Below are 17,939 nucleotides of genomic sequence, written 5' to 3'. Positions count from 1 at the left end.
GCCCTGGTGTGTTCAGGGAGCCCAGCTTAAATATGCAGCCATCATTCCTGTTGAACATGTTTACTGTGCATTTCCTCTTGTGTCATGTCGGTGTGTGCTGGGAAAACACACCTGCTGTTACTCAGCTTCAGGAAGGAACACTTCTGAGGAATGTGAGTAAAGCGCTTTCCTCATTCTATCCTGTGCAAATGTAACCGGGTCATAAATGACATATTGTTATAATTACACAAAATGTGTTCTAGACCCCAAACCCTTCCTGTTATACCCGACTGTTAGGACCTTCAAGCCTGTAGTTTTGTTCATTCTCAGTTGGAGCCCCTCCTCACTGTTCTTCTTCTTTGGTGCACCCCTATAAACAGTGCTCCCCTTTGGCCTCTCCCCTTTTCTACAATTCCCCTGTGGGGGAGGTCGGTGTCGTCCCCAACACTGCAACACATAATGTATATTTAGCCACCCTGATATTTCTGATTGTGTGTCTTTAGTTCAGTCATTGTGTCTGTCTTTGCTAGATGCTGTAAATGTAAATGTGCAGTACGTGTGTGTCACATGTGTTATAGGCACAGTCAGTGCTAGCATGAACAGGTCATTCTTGCTAGCTTGGGAGTTGTGGTGGGTGGAGCTGACCCTCTTCCCTACTGTTTGCATTTGGTTGTAGGAGCTGGAGCGAGGTCTTGGTTTCTTTTACCCTTCATTGTCAGACACAATGCAGGAACACACCGGCTACACAAAGCCCGGGCTCGTGAGCAACGTCTCAGCTTCCACTATTAAAGCTTTCCTAAGACTAAGTGATGAACGACAGTCACTGTACGATTCTGGAAAACTTTTAAATACAAAATAATACATGTGCGAGTTTTATAAAATAAAACCAAACAATGCTGTACAGTGAAACGACTGTAAATATGGCCGTTGAGCATCCACACCTTCCCCTCCGCTTCTCTCCATAATCCAGTGACGCAGAAACACTGTTAGAAACTAACAGCCAGGATTCAGCTCAGAGTTTCTGCAGGAAGCGCAGCACCAGGTCCCTGAGCGTGGTCCTCAGTGGCTCACTGTCACAGACGATATGCGTCCCGTCCTCCTCCAGCTGAATGAGCGTGTCCTCCGCCTGCAGGTGCAGGATGTGCCCGTCTGCAGTTTCCTCCACTTTAACTTCTGTGATCCCGTGCTGCAAATGAGCACATAACAAGTTAGCATTAAGTTAGTGCTACTATCACAGCACACTGATAGCCCTCTCGCTCACATTTCCCACCTTCTGCAAAGTGGCCAGAAAAGCCTCCAGGGCCACAGCTCCACTCAGCATGGGTTTAGGGGCCAACGCTACGGGGGGCTCCTCAATCACCCGCTTCCTCTTCTTGCTGGGGGGCATGGGAGGGGGTTTGGGCACCGACTGGGAACAAATGAAAGACAAATGCAGCTGAGCTCTGATCAGCTGATTCTCTAATGGAAGTGCAAGCATTCTGGGCTCACCTGTAACGTGTGCTTGTTGTCCTTTGAGTGCAGCAACGCAGACACGGTCGCCACAGAGACGCCGGGTTTGATCTCAGAGGGCACCAGGGAGTTGGCCAGCTAGGAAGAGAAGAATACGACTCTCAGCAATTAAAACCGTCCGCCTGCTTTCTGACAGCGAGAGGATTTCTCAATAAAAACAGCTGATCAAACGCCATGTTGTCATAGTGATCAGAGAATTCACCAGATACAACAGATACTCTGTGGCCAGAAACTCAGATCCATCTCTGAGGAGTTTTGACTTCCTTCTCTTCGGGGCCTCACCTCAGGCAGGATGTAGATGCGTTCGTAGCGGCGTCTGAAGGGCAGGTTGAGAACAGAGCAGCGTCTGTAGGGCATAGGAGGAGGCTGCAGCTCCAACATCAGGTCGGAGCGGTGGGACTGGGTCAGAGGAGGCTGGGTGTACTGCTCGGGACACACCACGTGGAGAGGCTGCAGGAAGAAGACACGGCTTTTACACACAGAGTACAAATGTGAGCGGCTGAAGCTGGCTTTGTTAACATTTAAATTAAGGCTACAGCTAAACGAGAACTAGTGCTGCGAATGGGCCATCCTGGAACTACAGGGATGCTTCGATCAAATCCCTCAAATCTTAAGCAAGACCCGCTGCTTCCCTGAGCTCTGCCCTGAACGCTCACATTGTTCTGCCATTTTATTTGTATATTGTCTGTTAACTTGGAAATCTGCTTTCCATTCTCCCGTTTCACCCACAGCGCTCTCACAGACTCAGTCACTATGGCACAGCACAGTTCTAGCATCATGATGCAGCCTTTCCCTCCTCATCGTAGAATCATCGTTCCTTAGTCTCGGCTCTATTTCTGTGTATTTCTCTCATAATCAGATCAGGTGCTAACAGCATACCTGGACTTCCTTGAGCAGCTTTGATACTTGGTGGAAGTTGAGCCGTGTGTCAATGGGACAGTAAACGCACTTCATGGCTAACGGCTGGTACGGAGCCAGGGCATCCAGGTAGGAGAAGTCCGGCTCTGAGTGAGAAAGATCAGGCACTCAGGACATTACCAGCTCAGGCTTTCCTTGTTTTAGTCACGTGTGAGAGATGTAGCGATAGCTGTAATTACCAGTAAAGATGATGGTGTTAAGGCTGGATTTGCCCCAGAGCTCCATGAAGTGAACGACGTCCCCGAAGCGCAGAGAGGGGTGACCGGTGAAAACCACGCAGGGCTGACGGAACTCGCTGCTGAAGTCTCCGTGAATGCTGGGGTAGTGCTTCAGCTTGTTGGTTTGGATGAGCTGAAACATCAGCAGCACATTCAAGCACCAGTTTATCAACGTGACCTCGTCACCAGCTCCACAGGTGTACTTGTGTTTTCATCCTGGTATCTTTGTATCAGTCGACTCTGCTTTTTAAAACGTGTGTTAGCGGTATGATGCGCTCCAGGCAAAAGCACATCTCACTCACATTTGATGCAACTCATGGCTACATGTCATCTGTTATTAATGACTTGTGACAGCACTGGCCTGGTCGAACATACTATTTGCCTAATGCTTTCTCCAACCAAACATGAATTTGCATAAAACATAAACACTTCCTCAGAGATGAAATGCTGGTTTGGTAGCGAGGCTCCAAACGCTCAACCAGACCGCCAACAGGTCTCGCACGCCACAGCCGCTCTATCACGTGACGCACACGGCTCCGACGTGCTGAGGTTATGAGCCGAGTTACGCCATGTCGCAAGTTTTGTGAGGTGCTTTTGTGATATTTAACGGATCGGATTACATTTTTTATTTCTCTCCGATATCCGATCCAGTAATTTAGGTCCGTATGGGACCGATACGGATACGTAATATCAGATCGGTCCATCTCTAACTTTAACTTTCTCCCCCATAAAGACGACATTTGATGACCTCCACTGGGACCTCAAGTTAAAAACCTAAAAAAAAGTGGGTTCCCTATAAGATAATGATTATTTTCAGTATAAAGGAGAAGTGCACTGCCAGTAGGGCAGGGCAACATGGCCAAAAATATTTATCACCATATATATTTGAAAATGTGTGCTAACGATATAACTGACGATATAATTAACGCGAGACAAAATATTAGTGCAAAACACCCACCAAAGTATTTTCACTTAAACAAGCAGCTGTTTTTTGCATTAAAGTTATATAAAATGTAACAGTGCAAATTCCTCGCTGACAGTTTAACCAAAAGGCGTTTCCAGTGGAAACTGGCCGACATATCCTCAGCATAACCATGTATAACATCCACACAACTTAAAGAGGTTAAACACACACAATACGGTAACATTATGTTGAAGCACAGCACGTATCGCTCCGCGAGGCTCCGCCTACAATAGCCATAATGCTCAAACAATCAATCAAGAGGTGCGGCTTCGTAGCTCAGCAAAGTCGTACTGAAACCTTTTTTGACAGAATTTCGAGCGCCGTGCACTAAAATCGGTTCAGTAATAACGACGGCCCGCTAGCATGCGCTACCACAAACAGTGCTTTGTTGTGTATCTGACGGACGAAAGCTAAACCAGTTCCACACCAGTGAAGCTGCAGCATTTTTACAAACCAGTTCAGGTTCATCTGTTTCATTCAACGATCTGCTTTCCCTCTTCTCGTTCTGCGTCGCCGCCATGTGCGTATGAAAACAAAGGTACTGCGCATGCACGTTTTACCCATATTCTATCGCCATGTTTCATTTTCTTATCGTTGCCTGACTGGTGTTACCGTGAGCGGTATGATATGGCCCAGGCCTAACAGCCAGTGTTCTTGACTCACCTCTGCGTGTGGGAAAGGCGGCTCTGGGAGATAAACCTTTGTTTGCTTGTTGTGACAAAGCCTGAAATATTGGAGAAAAAGAAAAAGCACGTGGAATATTCCACAGTCACACGTTACCGTCTCTCTGCTGTTTGTTGCACTCCTATCAAGTAACAAAACATCGATACTGTGTTCCTACTTATCAGAGTGACTGCATCATGACTTGTTGTGGAAGACGTGGAAAAATGAGGACAAGCTAACCGAGCTGAAGAAAAACAGTAAAACCTAAAATCACAAACTTTCACCACAGAATCGAGAAGCTTTCGATAAACGGCCGCTCACCACTCGGCGAAGATCTGAGAGAACTCCAGCGAGCTGTTGGCTATGGGTGAGATGAAGTAGAAGGGCGTGGTCCCCAGGTTGGCGCTCTCTATGAACTGGTACAAACACTCGAGCAGGTCGTAGATCACTCCAGAGGAGTAGCACGGCACCAGCACATTTCCTCCTGCCCGGATGGTCATGGCTGCAGAACGCAGAAGAACAAGCACAGACAACATCATTCAAGTTCCACTTAAATGATACAAGAATGACTTCAACGTTTGGTTCTTTTCACACGCCACAGAAATCTGAGCGCTACATTAAAACCCACCCAAGTTACTGCAGAACTCTCCCAGCATGCCGTCTGGGTTGGCAGTAGGCATCTGAGTGAGGCCTGTCAGAATGAGGACGTCACTATTCTTTAGGGAACTCTGGTCCATGGGCTGGGAGCAGAGAAGAAGAGAAACTGCAGAGTAGTTGTGATAGGACAGAACAGGCTGGATTCAAACAATGACAGCGTGCACTGACAAACACTCGCCTAAAGATTTAGCTTCCAAAAGAAACTGAGCACAGGAAAAAGGAAATCTGTGACTAAACAAATAACGGACTGCACTCTTTCCACTCTAGATCGTAACGGTTTTGTCCTCGATCCCTTCAAACTTTAACTTTCTCCCCCATAAAGACGACATGTGATGACCTCCGCTGGACCCTCAATGACAAGTTTTGACACCTTAGTAAAGATCAATAACGACGTGGTTTAGCTGCACGAGCAGAGACCCCCCTCCCTGACTGCTGCACACGCAGTTTGTTCTGTAAACAGCCCCGAAATATGACAGAAATCACTCAGCTCAGGAAAAAAGCTTCAAGGGTTGCGCCCAGGAGACTTTGAAATGGTGAAGCATTACGCCTGCTGGCCTACCTGAGGATGTGTGGTGAGTAGAGATGAGCCAGACACATAGGACACCTTCTCATGGTGAGACTGGATGATCCAGTTGGAGCTTCCCAGCGAGTAGCCGGAGCTTAAAGGGGAGACTTGTACAGCTCCAAACAACTCCTGCAAGAAAAACAAACGAGAAAAAAGACGAGAAGTCACCACTGCACGAAAGCAGAAATGTGAAATCTTAAATATCTCCTGGACAGAATCAATTCTCACCACTTTCTGTGAATAACCCACAAGCTGCACTTTGCTGAGTGCAGAGTTAACCTCCTGCATGCTGTAGCATCGCTTCCACATCCACACATCAACTGCATCCTTCAGCGGCCCCGGGAGCATCCTAATGCAATAACACAAGTATTCATTTGAACGGTGGAGTTACACCACCCTGTTAGTGGAGGTGTAACAAAACACCAGACAGGTGAATGGAAAATGAAACTTCAAAAATGACTAAAACAAAGTCAGTAACTGCATTTCATGTGTCAACTCGGACAAAACGCACACACACAGAATATTTTTACAAAACTAGACTACCTTTGTATCTCCTTGTTCTTCCAGGACGTGGCAGACTGGGCTTTAGGAACTCTCTCCATGAAGTTCACCAGCTCCTCCATCAGCAGCCTAAGGAAGGAAGGAGGAAGAACGAGCGTAAACGCAACCGAAGACGTGTGACCTGTATCTCATTTTACCAAATAAAATAATAATGATATCACAAAAATAATACAGAAATAGTAAGATGTGGTATTCATCCCCTGCATCTGTCACCTGCCAATCTGCAGCGTGGGCTCCGTGGCGTACACTGTCCCGGTGAAGCCGGTGTGCTCTGTGATGTAAGGCAGGGCCATCATGCAGTGGTAGTTTGAGATTAGGATGACATCGATGGTGGACAGGTCCAACAGTTCTCTCTGTGGGTTATTCAGATTAAATAAATATCATTGTGGTACTTCAGGTATTTATTAAGATTTATGTTTTAGGTCTACTGTGAAGGTAAAAGACGTGGTAATCACACTGCTCTGATCATAGTAACTGATTTCTCGGAGAGGATTCCCCTATTCTTGTCAATTGTGGCAGGCCTATCAGGTTTCTTTTTCTTTCTTATTATTTGTTTAAAATAGGTTGATTTGCTGCAACTCTGATGCTTCACAGTGGCCCCTGTTTTGCAGAAAGACATTCTAGCACAAGCTATAACACTGATGCAGAAACGAAGTATCAGGGATGTCTACCTCAGGGAGACAGAACTCTGGCTGTGCGTCAACAAACACCCTCCCTGCGCACTCCTTCAGCTCCTGCAAGCATAAGGCGAAACAGTTTTTTCCCCCACAGATAAATCGGCACATCTTCATAAAAAACTGCAGTAAGTTGAAATACACGCCAAGTAACCTAAGCACATTACAAACAGCTTCTCGTGCCTTTTCCAAATTTATTGTTCCATCCTTAGAGACCCAACCAGGGAGCTTGGAAAGTCTTGGACTGAAAAAAAAGGATCATCATCATCATCAAGCAAAACATATCTGTTATCCACGAGTGAATGAATTCCTGTCAGTGACTCACCTGTGCACCAAAGGCAGGGGCAGGAAGTTGAGGACAGAGGTGGTGTCCAATCCACAGTCCAACATGATAGTGGTGGACTTGAACTTGAGGACATTGCAGGGCAATGTAGGATGACCCGACAGACAGTACTGCAAGGAGGGAATGCACCGTTAAAACCACAGGTGTGTGTAGGAGTACAAAGATACAGTAAAACAGGATAAACACGACACCAGGGGATTGTGTTTCCGTTTTTTCGTATGCATAGTTAAAGACTTCACGCTGTACTGACTTGCTGTTCGCTGCTCGCCTTTATTAAACTTTATTCAACTGTACCAAAAAACGCTATTAGCTTCCAGCTAACAGTCACTTTTGGGTGCGTATAAGTTAATCATTTTCGACGATTCCTACATTCATTGTTCTCTTCACTGATCTGCTTTTTACTCACCAATTTCATCTTTAACACAAGGAGTTGCTGATAAATGAGTTGAAAACAGTTAGCTTTGCTAACGCAGCATCGTTCTCCACCGCTCTTCTGCTCCCTCCTCGCTTTGTTTCCCGCTCGGCTGCCCTCTGCTGCCCCCAACAGACGCGGAGTCACATCGAAAGTACAGACACTTTAAAATGCCATTTTCACTGAGAAGCCAGCGCTTATATGCAGCTGCTTTGGCAACAGCACCTTGGCTCACACGATATTAATGAAAATATGAATTAAAGGGTCGATGATTGTTGTAAACAAGTGATCCCAGAGCTGAGAGTCGCTGCGATAAACCAGAGCCGTATACAGAGCAGTTAACACAATTTCATACGCCTGGTTGAGTTTATATTTAGAGCCGCCAATGTCGTAATTACAGTAATGATAGCAGCATGATTGCCAACTGTTAAATAATATGACATGTAGGTCATTAAGGTTTCAGTTGGGGGGACGCCATTAGGCCGGCAAAGGCAGGACTGCCACAGTGACTCAACACCGTTCATCCACTACTCTGGTTTAGCCCCCTCCTATGCTAGCAGCGGCTAGCTGACAAAAACATTAACCACTCCCAAAGTTGTACATTTATCCGGTGACTGCTCTGTCAGTCCACGGTGTTATTGCGAAACCGATGCAGAAACAGCGGGCAGCGCTCGCACTTCTGTATCTCCGGTAGGCTTTTTGTTTTATTTAACGAGTGTTACCGGCGGCTAGAGTGGACGTTTGGTTAGGTCGCTGTCGAAAGTGCGCTAGTCGATGTTTTCTTATGGAGGGTTTGTTCAGTTAGGAGTCAAGAGATTTAACGCGTGGGCGAGGACAGGTAGGAGTTAACACGCCACGTTTTGGGTTTTAACTGACAGCACAAACACTTCGACCCGTTTAGTTAAATGTGCGATTGTGTGGGGCTCTGCGGTTAGATCAAGGGTAAACTTCGCGACATATACGGCTGGTTACAGTTACCACAGTGAAGAAGTTTTTGCCTTTCATTTGATACTAATAAACGATATAATGATACAGTCTGCGTATACACATGTTCATTGCAGTCAGTAGCTTCCGTGCAGAAATAGTCCGACTTTTAGTGCTGTTATCTTTCCCGTTTATAGAGCAGCAGTATTGATGTACACGTGTGTGTGTTTCTATTTGCCAGACCACAGGAGGTCCGCGCTCAGTTTCTTCACCATGGGCAGCAGCTGCAGTAACCACCTCGGGATCCCTCCAGGCAACGGCCCAAACGCTGTGGGCTGCACGGACTTCATGATGGACCACACTGCAGAGGTACAAGCAAAAGAAAACCTTTGTTCGTGCTGACATGTAACAGCTGAGGTCACATATCTGTATTTGACATTCTTGAGTGTGCTGCAGATGCTGGGCTGGGTACCCACGGGTATTATGGAAAGCAGGTATTGGGCCAAACAGGCTGCTGACATCACGGGAGCAAATGGCCTTCTGCTGAGTTGCTTGAACTGTCTGTCTCTCCAACAGGGCACCTTCTTCCGGCTGTACTATCCCTGTCAGGAGATGGAAAGTGCAGGGAAGCCTGACTGGGTCCCATACAAGGAGTACTTTAATGGTTTGGCTGACTTCATGAAAATGAACAGGGCCCTCAGTGAAAGGATCTTCAACTACCTCTTTGGTGAATAAATTAGGAAAATCCAGTATTTCTAATGATTTCATGGCATAAAATTGACTATTTTTTTCTCAAGTCTTGTGTGCTTGTGCTTCCACCTCCAACCTGACAGTCCATTTCTCTGTGGTGTAAAAGTCAAATGTATTTGGTCAGGACAGCAATATTATATGACTTTAGTCACTAAAAAAATAGAAAGCTGGTTTCTTTCATTTTCTAATGTGGTTTAAAAAAAATAGGCAAAGTGAATGTTCCTCATTTTCATCTATTTCAGGGTCCTTCAAGATCCCAGCCTATTTGGATGCTCCATTTAAATCGAATGAAAAATGTCCCGTGATCATCTTCTCCCACGGCTTGGGAGCCTTTAGGTACACACACAATGCATTTGTTTTTTTATTTCATCACTCCTGCAGCAATAACCCATTACAAGTTCTGCTCACACTGTGGCTGCTGTGATTGTTTCTCAGGACCTTGTATTCAGCGATATGTGCAGAAATGGCCTCTCAGGGCTTCATCGTGGCATCAGTGGAACACAGGTAATTTTCCAATTTAGTTCATATGTCATTTTCATGCCATTAAGCGCCAACTGTTCTATAGCAGGGTTGTCAAACATAGGGCCCAGGGGCCAGAATCGGCCAGGCAGAGACTCCAATCGGGCCCGCTGGAAAGCGTGTGATGTTGTGTATGTGTGGTTGGCAAGGTCTGTCATCTCGGTTGTGGGCAACTGACAAATAAAGGCTCTGTTCTCTCATCTCTATGGATTTGGAACTTTTAACTGTATTTAAAGTTTTGCAGACCATTGTGTCCATGCTACACCAGAAAGTTACTGATAGATACAAAAAATTAAATGACAGAAAAGTTCCCATTTTTCGAGCATCTACTATAGATGTTTTTACTATAGAAAAGTACATTATTCTAAATGCATGACAGTGTGCACAATGAGCTAGCAACAGTGTTTCTCTTAGTTTTATGTTACATGTGTAAAATAAGACAAACTGTTGCAGTTGCACTTCTTTTCCTCATATGAAGATATCTCATTGATTAATTGTTTCAACATCTTTACACTGGCAGAAATTGGAGTTTCTGACCTTAAGTGGTCCCCACACTTAAGGTGGGTCGTATGTGGCCCACGATGTAAAATGAGTTTGAAATCGGTGTTCTTTGTCATCTTCATTTGGAGGAAATCGTAGCTGAACGTTTGTCCTCTGCTATTGTTTGCTTGGCTGTCTGTTTATGTGTGGAGTAAGAGTGGAAAGGGTGTGCAGACAATGGTATGAACCAGCTCATCACAATTCTTTTCAGTATGCAGACAAGGGGGACCATATGGAGATGAACATAATGGCCACAGCTGGCCTGTCACTTACGGTGATGGAAGTGTTATTTTGCTGAATTTTAGCAGCCGGCGACATGCTGACAAAGCCGCAGACAGAGCACACGGCTGCAGTGTGAGAGCAACAACATGAGAGTGACTTTGCTTCTTACAGAGAGAGGGCCACACGCTGCCTCAAACAGGATGTGTCCTCTGCATGTGTCTAAACCCTAATTGTTCCAAGTAACATGAAGGAAGTAATATCTGTTCCCAGGGCTGGAACTACAGGTTATGGTTTTATTTTTCTCCCACAGAGACCAGTCGGCGTCAGCTACGTATTATTTTTGTGAGAAGCCAGAGTCAGAAAGGTCAAATGCAAGTTTGACAAAATCATCCGGTGCCACCCAACAGAACTTGGTAAAGGAGTGGATGTACTACAGAGCTCTGCAGCATGGAGAGAGCGAATTCCCCCTCAGAAACAAACAAGTATGTTGTCGCAGAGATTACCCACAGACTCCCTCTGTGGGTTTAAAATTCAGTCTCTTGATTGCATAAGATGTGAACTTCATACCCGCTTACTCACAGGCAGCTTGGCACTGATGTTAAAATCAAACCACATCCTCGTTTGTTCTAGCTGACATTCTTCTATTTTCATCTGGGCACGTCACGTTAAACGGCAAGCGTGTGGTCACATCCCGTTTATCTTAAAGCTGAAAGGAATGAGGGACTGCAGATAGCAGTTGGCTTTTTAAATCTACGATTAAGGCGAGGGATATTTCTTTTTTTTTTCTTTCTGTTCATCAGAGTAGCTTCGCAAAACTCACAGTTCAACACAATCCTGGTTTATCTTGTACTGGGTCCAAGTGCAGCAGCTCAGCTCCACTATAACTTCCTGTCCCCTCCCTTTAAGAGAAGCTCCCTCTGATTGGCTGCCCACCATAAACAAAAGTTTAGGGAGACCGGGAGTATATAAATCCCATAGTAGGGGAAAAAGATGGTTTTGTTTGTCGTATCTGTACAGATGTCATGAATGTAAAGGTAAATATTAATGGCACCTTAAAGAAACAGAATGAATTCATTTGTTTCATCTTTCAGGTGAAACAAAGAGCAGATGAATGCATTCTGGCTCTGGATAAACTCACTGAAATCAACTCAGGAATCTCAGTGCAGAATGTTCTGGAGACGCACTTTGACTGGTCAACGCTGAAGGTAAGCTTTTGGTTACCTCTGGCTGTGACATGCATGCAGGACAGCTGTCATGCATGCATGTCATGCAGTGTGTGGTAGCAAACACAATAATGGAAATGTGTCACAAGACGCAGAAAGTCGTAACACGAGCATGGGGCAAGTTGGCAAGTGTCACAAGGCTCCAGGAAACGCAGAAGTCTCTTTGAAGTTTGATCAAAGCTAAAAGGCAACAGTTGTAGCCTCTTAGCTTTACAGTGTTTAAAGCTAAAGCTGAACTCTTCTCACCTTCGAGGTGAACAGCTGATGCTGATACCTGGGAGAGCAAAGTGTGCTGGTTACTGACACATGACAGAGTGGTACATACATTAAAGGGTTAACCTAGCAACCAGCCGTCGGCAACAAAGCGGTGCTCTGAGCGATCCTGTGTGGACCCCCGTCGTAGGAAGCAGACATTCCAGCCTCTGGTTACCTAGGCAACTTCCAATCCATTTATACTCCTGTCGTGCGTCAGTCAGGGGTATTCTTCACTGCTTCGATTGCTCAACTTGAAACTGAGAAAAGTTTAAAGAGTAGATCAGGAAGCAACGGCAAGTTTTTGACCAGAGACCACAGAGTGGTGCAACTTCAAGCTGGGCGAAGAAACCACCGACAAAGCGATGTAGGCTAACCCCAGCACTCAACTCTTCTAAGCTTTGAGGTGAAGTATTGCAAAGATGATGCTGATTGACATATGGGGCAGGTGCCAAGTATGTACAGCACGAAGTGTCTGCAACAAACATCAGCTCCAAAGCGATGAATGGTTGATGAGTGAACTGCTTCCTGTGTGCACATCCTTAACGTAGGACACGCCCACTTCACAATTCCCGCACTTGTTCAATTTCTTAATCATTTCTTAGTTCACAAAAATTCAACTTGTACATTTGGAACATCTGTTTCAGGGTTTGTTGCATCCTGCTGTGTGATGCTTAGAAGACCAACGAGTGTTTCTAGCAGTGTTGTATCTTTGTGGTTATTGCAACTTTCCCTAAAGTCTCGAGCTTCCAAAGTTCATTTACCAGCACTTTTTGTTTTTATATATGAGCTTGGCACCGAAAGTCTTCATTTAGTTGACTTGATTGGCAATAAGTCTTAGACCAGGCTTATTTATTTCCCCTTTTAATGGTGCCACATTTTGCCACAAGTTTGAAAAAGTTGCCAAATCTTCTATTTGGTGTCATTTATTGAACTCTGAAGACATAAGAGTCATAACAACAGCATGTGGAAGAACCATACACGGCCACAACAGCATGGCACCTGCTCCTCGTGCTGGTCACGCAGTGCTGTGGTATAGCTTCCCATTCTTCAACCACTACTTTTGGTTTTGTTGGCTGACTTGTGAAAAACACTGTTAAACTGCCGATATGTCTTGTTTCTTCATACTTTGCTCATCCCATTCAACGCCACACAAGAGTCGACACAGAATAAGCTGTTTGGCATTGGCCCGCATACTCAACTCTGCTGCTCAACGCACAAATGTGTTTCCTTACAAACGTGGCACCAAATATACTTTGCAGCTGTAGATTATTGGCAAGAAGCATCAAACACAAAGTTCTTACTTTTTGTGCTGCCGTGTGTGTATAAACAATAAAATGACATCAACTAGGTTCAGATGACTTTTGAAAGTGCACTGAGGAAAAAACCTGTGTTAGCCTCAGCTTATCAGCTGCAGAGTCCAAAGTTCATGAAATGCTGTTTTGCATAAAGAACATCAGCAGACTTTAATCTGTGATCAGGAAAAATGTGAAACGCAGTGGAGTAAAATTTAATTTGTGCTGATTTCTTAATTCTCTCTCATGTTCTTGGTAACAGAACTCCATGGACCTGTGCAGGATAGCAGTGATGGGCCATTCGTTTGGAGGAGCAACAGTCATAGAGGCTCTGTGTAAAGAGGTTAAATTCAAGTACGTTTTTATGGTTTCCAGTCTTTTATCACTTATTGTCCATAGAGCTGTGTGCATGAGGGCATTTCACTTTGCTTAGCATAAATTAGAAACGTGTGTTACAGGCAGCAGTAACAGACCCAGATTATTGAAAGTAATACCCTGGCCTGCTATCGTATAAACAGGTGTGGAGTAGCGCTAGACTCCTGGATGACTCCTTTAGACGATGAGATCTTTCCTCGGGTGAAGCAGCCAATCTTTTTCATCAACTCAGAGAAGTTCCAGTGGGCGGGAAACATCAGCCGCATGAAGAAGCTCGACTCGGCCGTCATACAGAGGAAAATGATCACCATCAGGTACCAGTACTGGTCTGCTGCACTTTCAGAGACTTTGGGGGTAATTTGGGCTGATTTTGTGATGATGTCTCTTCTTCACCTGCATTCTTTCAGAGGTACAGTCCACCAGAGTTTCCCAGACTTCACCTTTCTCACAGGCAACTGGATTGGGAAGCTGATGAAACTCAAAGGAGAGATCGACCCAGAGCTCGCCATAGACCTGTGCAATAAAGCAACACTAGCGTTTCTGCAACGCCATCTTGGTAAGAGCTCCTGCTAGTCGTTCGTCAGATTTAATCATGTAATGCAGGAACACAGCTGTGGGCACATTAAAGCCGTTTTTACAGGATTAATAGTAAGATGTGTACAGTATCAGCTGAGCTGTGAGGAGTTGGCTGAGAGATCGACTGAACTCTGCTTACTCCCCTTTCCTCTGTGCAAAACTCTTGCAGGCCTGGAGAAGAACTTTAACCAGTGGGACCCTCTGATCAACGGAGAAGATGAAAACCTCATCCCAGGAACTAATGTCAACTTGCTTCAGTCCGCCATCTGAACCGGCTCTGTGCCTCTTATACTGTGGCCTCTCACATTCGCCTTGGGCGCAGGAGTCAGTGCAAAGGGTTTAAAATGTCAAGTCAGGCCTACTTGGCATTTTTTAAGCAGTAATCAGATGGAAATCTAATCTCTACCTCATCAAAGGATGGATTTATTTTTTCTGGATGGACCAAGCACTCAGCGTAGTGTTTGTTTCAGGAGGCCTGAATGTTGCATACGAGCAGCTTGAAACTTTCTTCTCACTGTTGGTGACATCTTTACTATTAGCTGCAATTTCTTGAACAAATCTTTAATCAGTTTTTATCTTTTAGTGTAAATAAATCCAAATGTTTCTGTACCTCTTTGGACCTTTGAGCAAAGACAAGGTACTCTGATTGCTGTGTGATTATGTAATGCGGCCTATGATGACAATCTTAAGTTATAGAATAGAAAAAGATGATTATAGAATTATGTGATAAAGATTAGACAAGCTAGCATGTAAAAGGCATCCAGTAACTTCAAGAACATCTTTCAATGAATATTGTAAACACTAAAAAGCTGCTTTAAATATCCCATTGGCCATAAGCCACCGTACAGTTCTTTCCTTGGTCAGTGCTATGTAACTTTTATACACTTCATTTATACACAACAGAAATCCAATAAATCTGGTTTCTTTACAAATGTTTAGCACTCATTTTTAAAGACACTTCACTGATCAGTTTGTGGCAGTAAGGCTGTAAAATTCAATCTTTAAAGGGAGTCCACAAATGAAAATACTAAGGCAACAAGACGACAGAAACAGGCAGTGAATTAAACCTGTCTCGGTTATGAAGCTTGCTCCGGGCGCTCTGTGAATGGGAGAAAGGAGAAAACTGACAAGCAACAAGGTGTCAAACATAAGGCCCGAGGGCCAAAACTGCCCTAGCAAAGACTCCAATTCAACCCACTGGAGAGCTTTAGAAACACGAAGGACTGCATAGAGTTTGAACTTCTGTCTTTTCATGTGTCTTACAGCTTTTCCTGTTGGTCATTGCCATCCGTACCACACCGAAGCATAAGGACATTTTCTGTGAACTCATGGAAACTTTACATTCTAAATGTATAATTACAGGACAGTGTGAGCAATGAAACCTTTTCTGTAACTTTACAGGTGTATCATGTAGTTTCACCTGTCCCACCCGCTGTATGTGGCTACGATGTCAAATTAGTTTGATATCCCTGCACAGCTGGGTGTCCACTAATGTGTGACAACAGAACTGTTATGTTTGTTTATATGAAGCCACAGTCATCTCGTTGCACATCATCTTACTGATATTAATCAGTGTCCCATTCTATATCTAGATATCTCTATAAAAAGTAAAGATATCCATCTGTAGCTTGTAAAAGTGGTTTTTAAACACTGGGTATGTTCATAAAGCAACTGTTTCCAACACCACGAGGACGATGATCTAAATGTTTTACAGGGACAAACATGAAACATTTCCAAGACGTGTTCCTTTTTAATAAAATGTTACAGAAACACCAAAATGGAACTAATGAAACGGGGAAGCAAAACCATGACTCGTGTGCACTGAATGTTAATATTTATTGTGCCAACACAAATTTGCTTCAACTCGTGGATTAACACCAAATACAGATTTTTTTTTTCATGCATTTCACAACAGCCACTGAAACCAGAGCAAATAAACTCAAGACTCAAACATCTAAAGAATTGTTTGGCAGTTTATCAAAACAAACTCCTCATGTTTTATCAACTATTACCATATAAAGACTTTTAGCTTCGTGGCTGTTTGTTTTTAGAGGAACAATGAAATAAGCAGATCAAAGGCTATGAGCGATAGGACGATAACACACAAAGAAGCCAAAACAATGACAACACTGGCATTGGGCACTTAAAATGAACACAGAAAATGAACTGCACCTATCTGAAACAACACAAAACAATATGCAGTTACACTAATCTTCTATTTAATGTCCAAAACGAAAAGAAGAGGCAGTCACTCTGCCGGCTGCTGCTCAGCAGAACAGCTTTGACAGCTGGATTCCTAAAAGGAAGTTAGCAGCAACAAAGCAACAGTCAGCAAAAACGGCTTTTTGTCTCCTCCTACTTTCAATGGTAACGTCATACATCAACATCATAACTCATTCAGAACAAACAGACAGGTATCTGTATCTGCCCATGTTCCAGAAAGCAGGTTTAGTGGAAACTCTGAGATGAAGAAGCTCTGACAGAACGCCAACTTCAGCTCCGAGTCAGTTACAAGAGCAGCAGCGCGTGATGCTAACCTGTACCGTGACAGGTTTTCTTCAACACGCCCCGAGTTTCTGTGCCTGAAGCAGCTGACAGTTTTAATTCTTCATTCATACAGTTGATAAAAATTTGATATCTTTTGAAAGACTCAAGGTTTCTTTTAACATGGCTCAGGGACTGAGAGCAATCACTCAACACTGCAGACCCACTATCACAGAAACAAAATCTAGAATCTACAGCTGTGTGAAAAACAAAGTCGTCACAGGACTCTTACAAACCTGAGAAACCCTAAATCCACTGTCACATGTCTATAAGAGCAAAGGTTTGAGCTACATCTCAGCCTCAGTTGGAGTTCATGACAGTAAAACTACAGAAACACTGAATAAGTAGGAATTACTTGGAACGGCTGCCGGGGGAAAGCCTCTGGCAGCACAACTTAGGTTTGCAAAGTTACATCTGACTTTGGGCTGTTACATCACAAACACCCCGTACAAACTGTCACAGAGGTGGAAGGCTGAGGACAGATTTGTTTTGCAGCCACGTGACTTGCACACTTTGTACTCACTGAGTCAACCAAACTTAAGCTCGACTAGAATTCAAGCACAGCAGCAAACCTCCAACAGAACGGCAGAAAAAGAAAAGAATCAGTGTTGCAATGGCCAGACCTCAACACAGCTGCAAACCTCAATGAACTGAAGCTTTGTTGTGAAGAAGACTGATCCAACATTTCTGCCACAGTGTGTCACAGACAAAATGATTGCTTCAAGTAACTGCTGCTGACCACTGCTTCAACAAGCTGCTCTGGCTGAGTTCTGCAGTTTTAATGCTGCCTTATTTGAAAGTTTGAATCTCAACAACTTTGCCGCTGCAGATCACTGAGATTAATGTCTGATATCACAGAACAATCATTCTTTAAAGGAAAAGAAAAACACCCTCCAGTTTGGGCCACATAAGCTTGCTGTCATGTACACTCCCATCGGGTTACTGCTGAACACCTCATCTACCAACACACACAAAAGCCAAGTGTAAAAGTTGACTGACGAGGCTGAATAAAACCTCTTTTCTATTCATTGATCATATATTGATATTTTAGCTCTCCTGGTTTTTTGTCTGTTGGAAATTCTGGTATCGAGCTGCACTGAGTTGACTGCACCATCAGAGTTCAGTTAGACTCAGAGTTTGTTACACCTGCTTTCTGAAACATCACTCAGCTCCACACTCGTGGTTATTTATTATATTTTAATATGAGCATCAAAGAAGTTGAGGCACAAGAAAGTGATTAGACATGTTTGCAGAAT

At 44.2% G+C, this 17,939-nt stretch overlaps 3 protein-coding genes across 8 annotated transcripts in view; 1 reads left to right on the top strand and 2 right to left on the bottom strand.

Annotated features, from left to right (window-relative positions):
* Positions 1 to 805: 805 nt before the first annotated feature.
* On the bottom strand, positions 806 to 7,859 carry ints9 (integrator complex subunit 9). Its single transcript, XM_085431290.1, has 17 exons — positions 7,458 to 7,859; positions 7,034 to 7,161; positions 6,892 to 6,952; positions 6,706 to 6,768; positions 6,248 to 6,387; positions 6,017 to 6,103; positions 5,702 to 5,822; positions 5,468 to 5,602; positions 4,880 to 4,991; positions 4,573 to 4,753; positions 4,252 to 4,312; positions 2,586 to 2,757; positions 2,368 to 2,492; positions 1,771 to 1,938; positions 1,468 to 1,566; positions 1,250 to 1,387; positions 806 to 1,165 (listed from the first exon to the last, which is right to left on the bottom strand). The coding sequence occupies exons 1-17, from the start codon at positions 7,464 to 7,466 to the stop codon at positions 992 to 994; spliced, it is 1,974 nt and encodes a 657-aa protein (XP_085287416.1). The 5' UTR covers positions 7,467 to 7,859; the 3' UTR covers positions 806 to 991.
* Positions 7,132 to 16,426, top strand: pla2g7 (phospholipase A2, group VII (platelet-activating factor acetylhydrolase, plasma)). 4 transcript variants are annotated; one of them, XM_085431293.1, is made up of 11 exons: positions 7,132 to 7,194; positions 8,629 to 8,756; positions 8,964 to 9,114; positions 9,380 to 9,473; positions 9,573 to 9,641; positions 10,729 to 10,900; positions 11,510 to 11,623; positions 13,451 to 13,542; positions 13,707 to 13,877; positions 13,971 to 14,119; positions 14,309 to 16,426. In XM_085431293.1, the coding sequence occupies exons 2-11, from the start codon at positions 8,661 to 8,663 to the stop codon at positions 14,407 to 14,409; spliced, it is 1,209 nt and encodes a 402-aa protein (XP_085287419.1). In that variant the 5' UTR covers positions 7,132 to 7,194; positions 8,629 to 8,660; the 3' UTR covers positions 14,410 to 16,426. The 4 variants fall into 4 exon arrangements, with proteins under 4 accessions (XP_085287419.1, XP_085287418.1, XP_085287417.1 ...); XM_085431292.1 differs by lacking the exon at positions 7,132 to 7,194 and adding an exon at positions 8,077 to 8,153; XM_085431291.1 differs by lacking the exon at positions 7,132 to 7,194 and adding an exon at positions 8,089 to 8,301.
* Positions 15,957 to 17,939, bottom strand: part of tdrd6a (tudor domain containing 6a) — a 28,852-nt gene continuing 26,869 nt past the window's right edge. For all 3 annotated transcript variants that reach the window (XM_085431285.1, XM_085431286.1, XM_085431287.1), the window contains one exon: positions 15,957 to 16,435. The gene's annotated coding sequence lies outside the window, so the exon portion shown is untranslated. The remainder of the gene's footprint in view (positions 16,436 to 17,939) is intronic.

The sequence above is a fragment of the Copadichromis virginalis genome, linkage group LG15 (assembly GCF_057382275.1).
Source record: "Copadichromis virginalis isolate Kocher_CV1m ecotype Utaka linkage group LG15, C_Virginalis_male_GT1.1, whole genome shotgun sequence".
NCBI lineage: Eukaryota > Metazoa > Chordata > Actinopteri > Cichliformes > Cichlidae > Copadichromis > Copadichromis virginalis.
This window is presented reverse-complemented; position numbering and strand designations above follow the sequence as displayed.

Bases quoted from the DNA above. Each gene is read 5' to 3' on its own strand.
- pla2g7 (XM_085431291.1), top strand. From the start codon at position 8,238: ATGTTTTCTTATGGAGGGTTTGTTCAGTTAGGAGTCAAGAGATTTAAC. The intron at 9,115-9,379 runs GTGAATAAATTA...CATCTATTTCAG, and splicing joins GATCTTCAACTACCTCTTTG to GGTCCTTCAAGATCCCAGCC. The intron at 14,120-14,308 runs GTAAGAGCTCCT...AAACTCTTGCAG, and splicing joins GTTTCTGCAACGCCATCTTG to GCCTGGAGAAGAACTTTAAC.
- ints9 (XM_085431290.1), bottom strand. The intron at 2,758-4,251 runs GTGAGTCAAGAA...CTGATGTTTCAG, and splicing joins CGCCTTTCCCACACGCAGAG to CTCATCCAAACCAACAAGCT. The intron at 1,388-1,467 runs GTGAGCCCAGAA...ATTTGTTCCCAG, and splicing joins ACAACAAGCACACGTTACAG to TCGGTGCCCAAACCCCCTCC.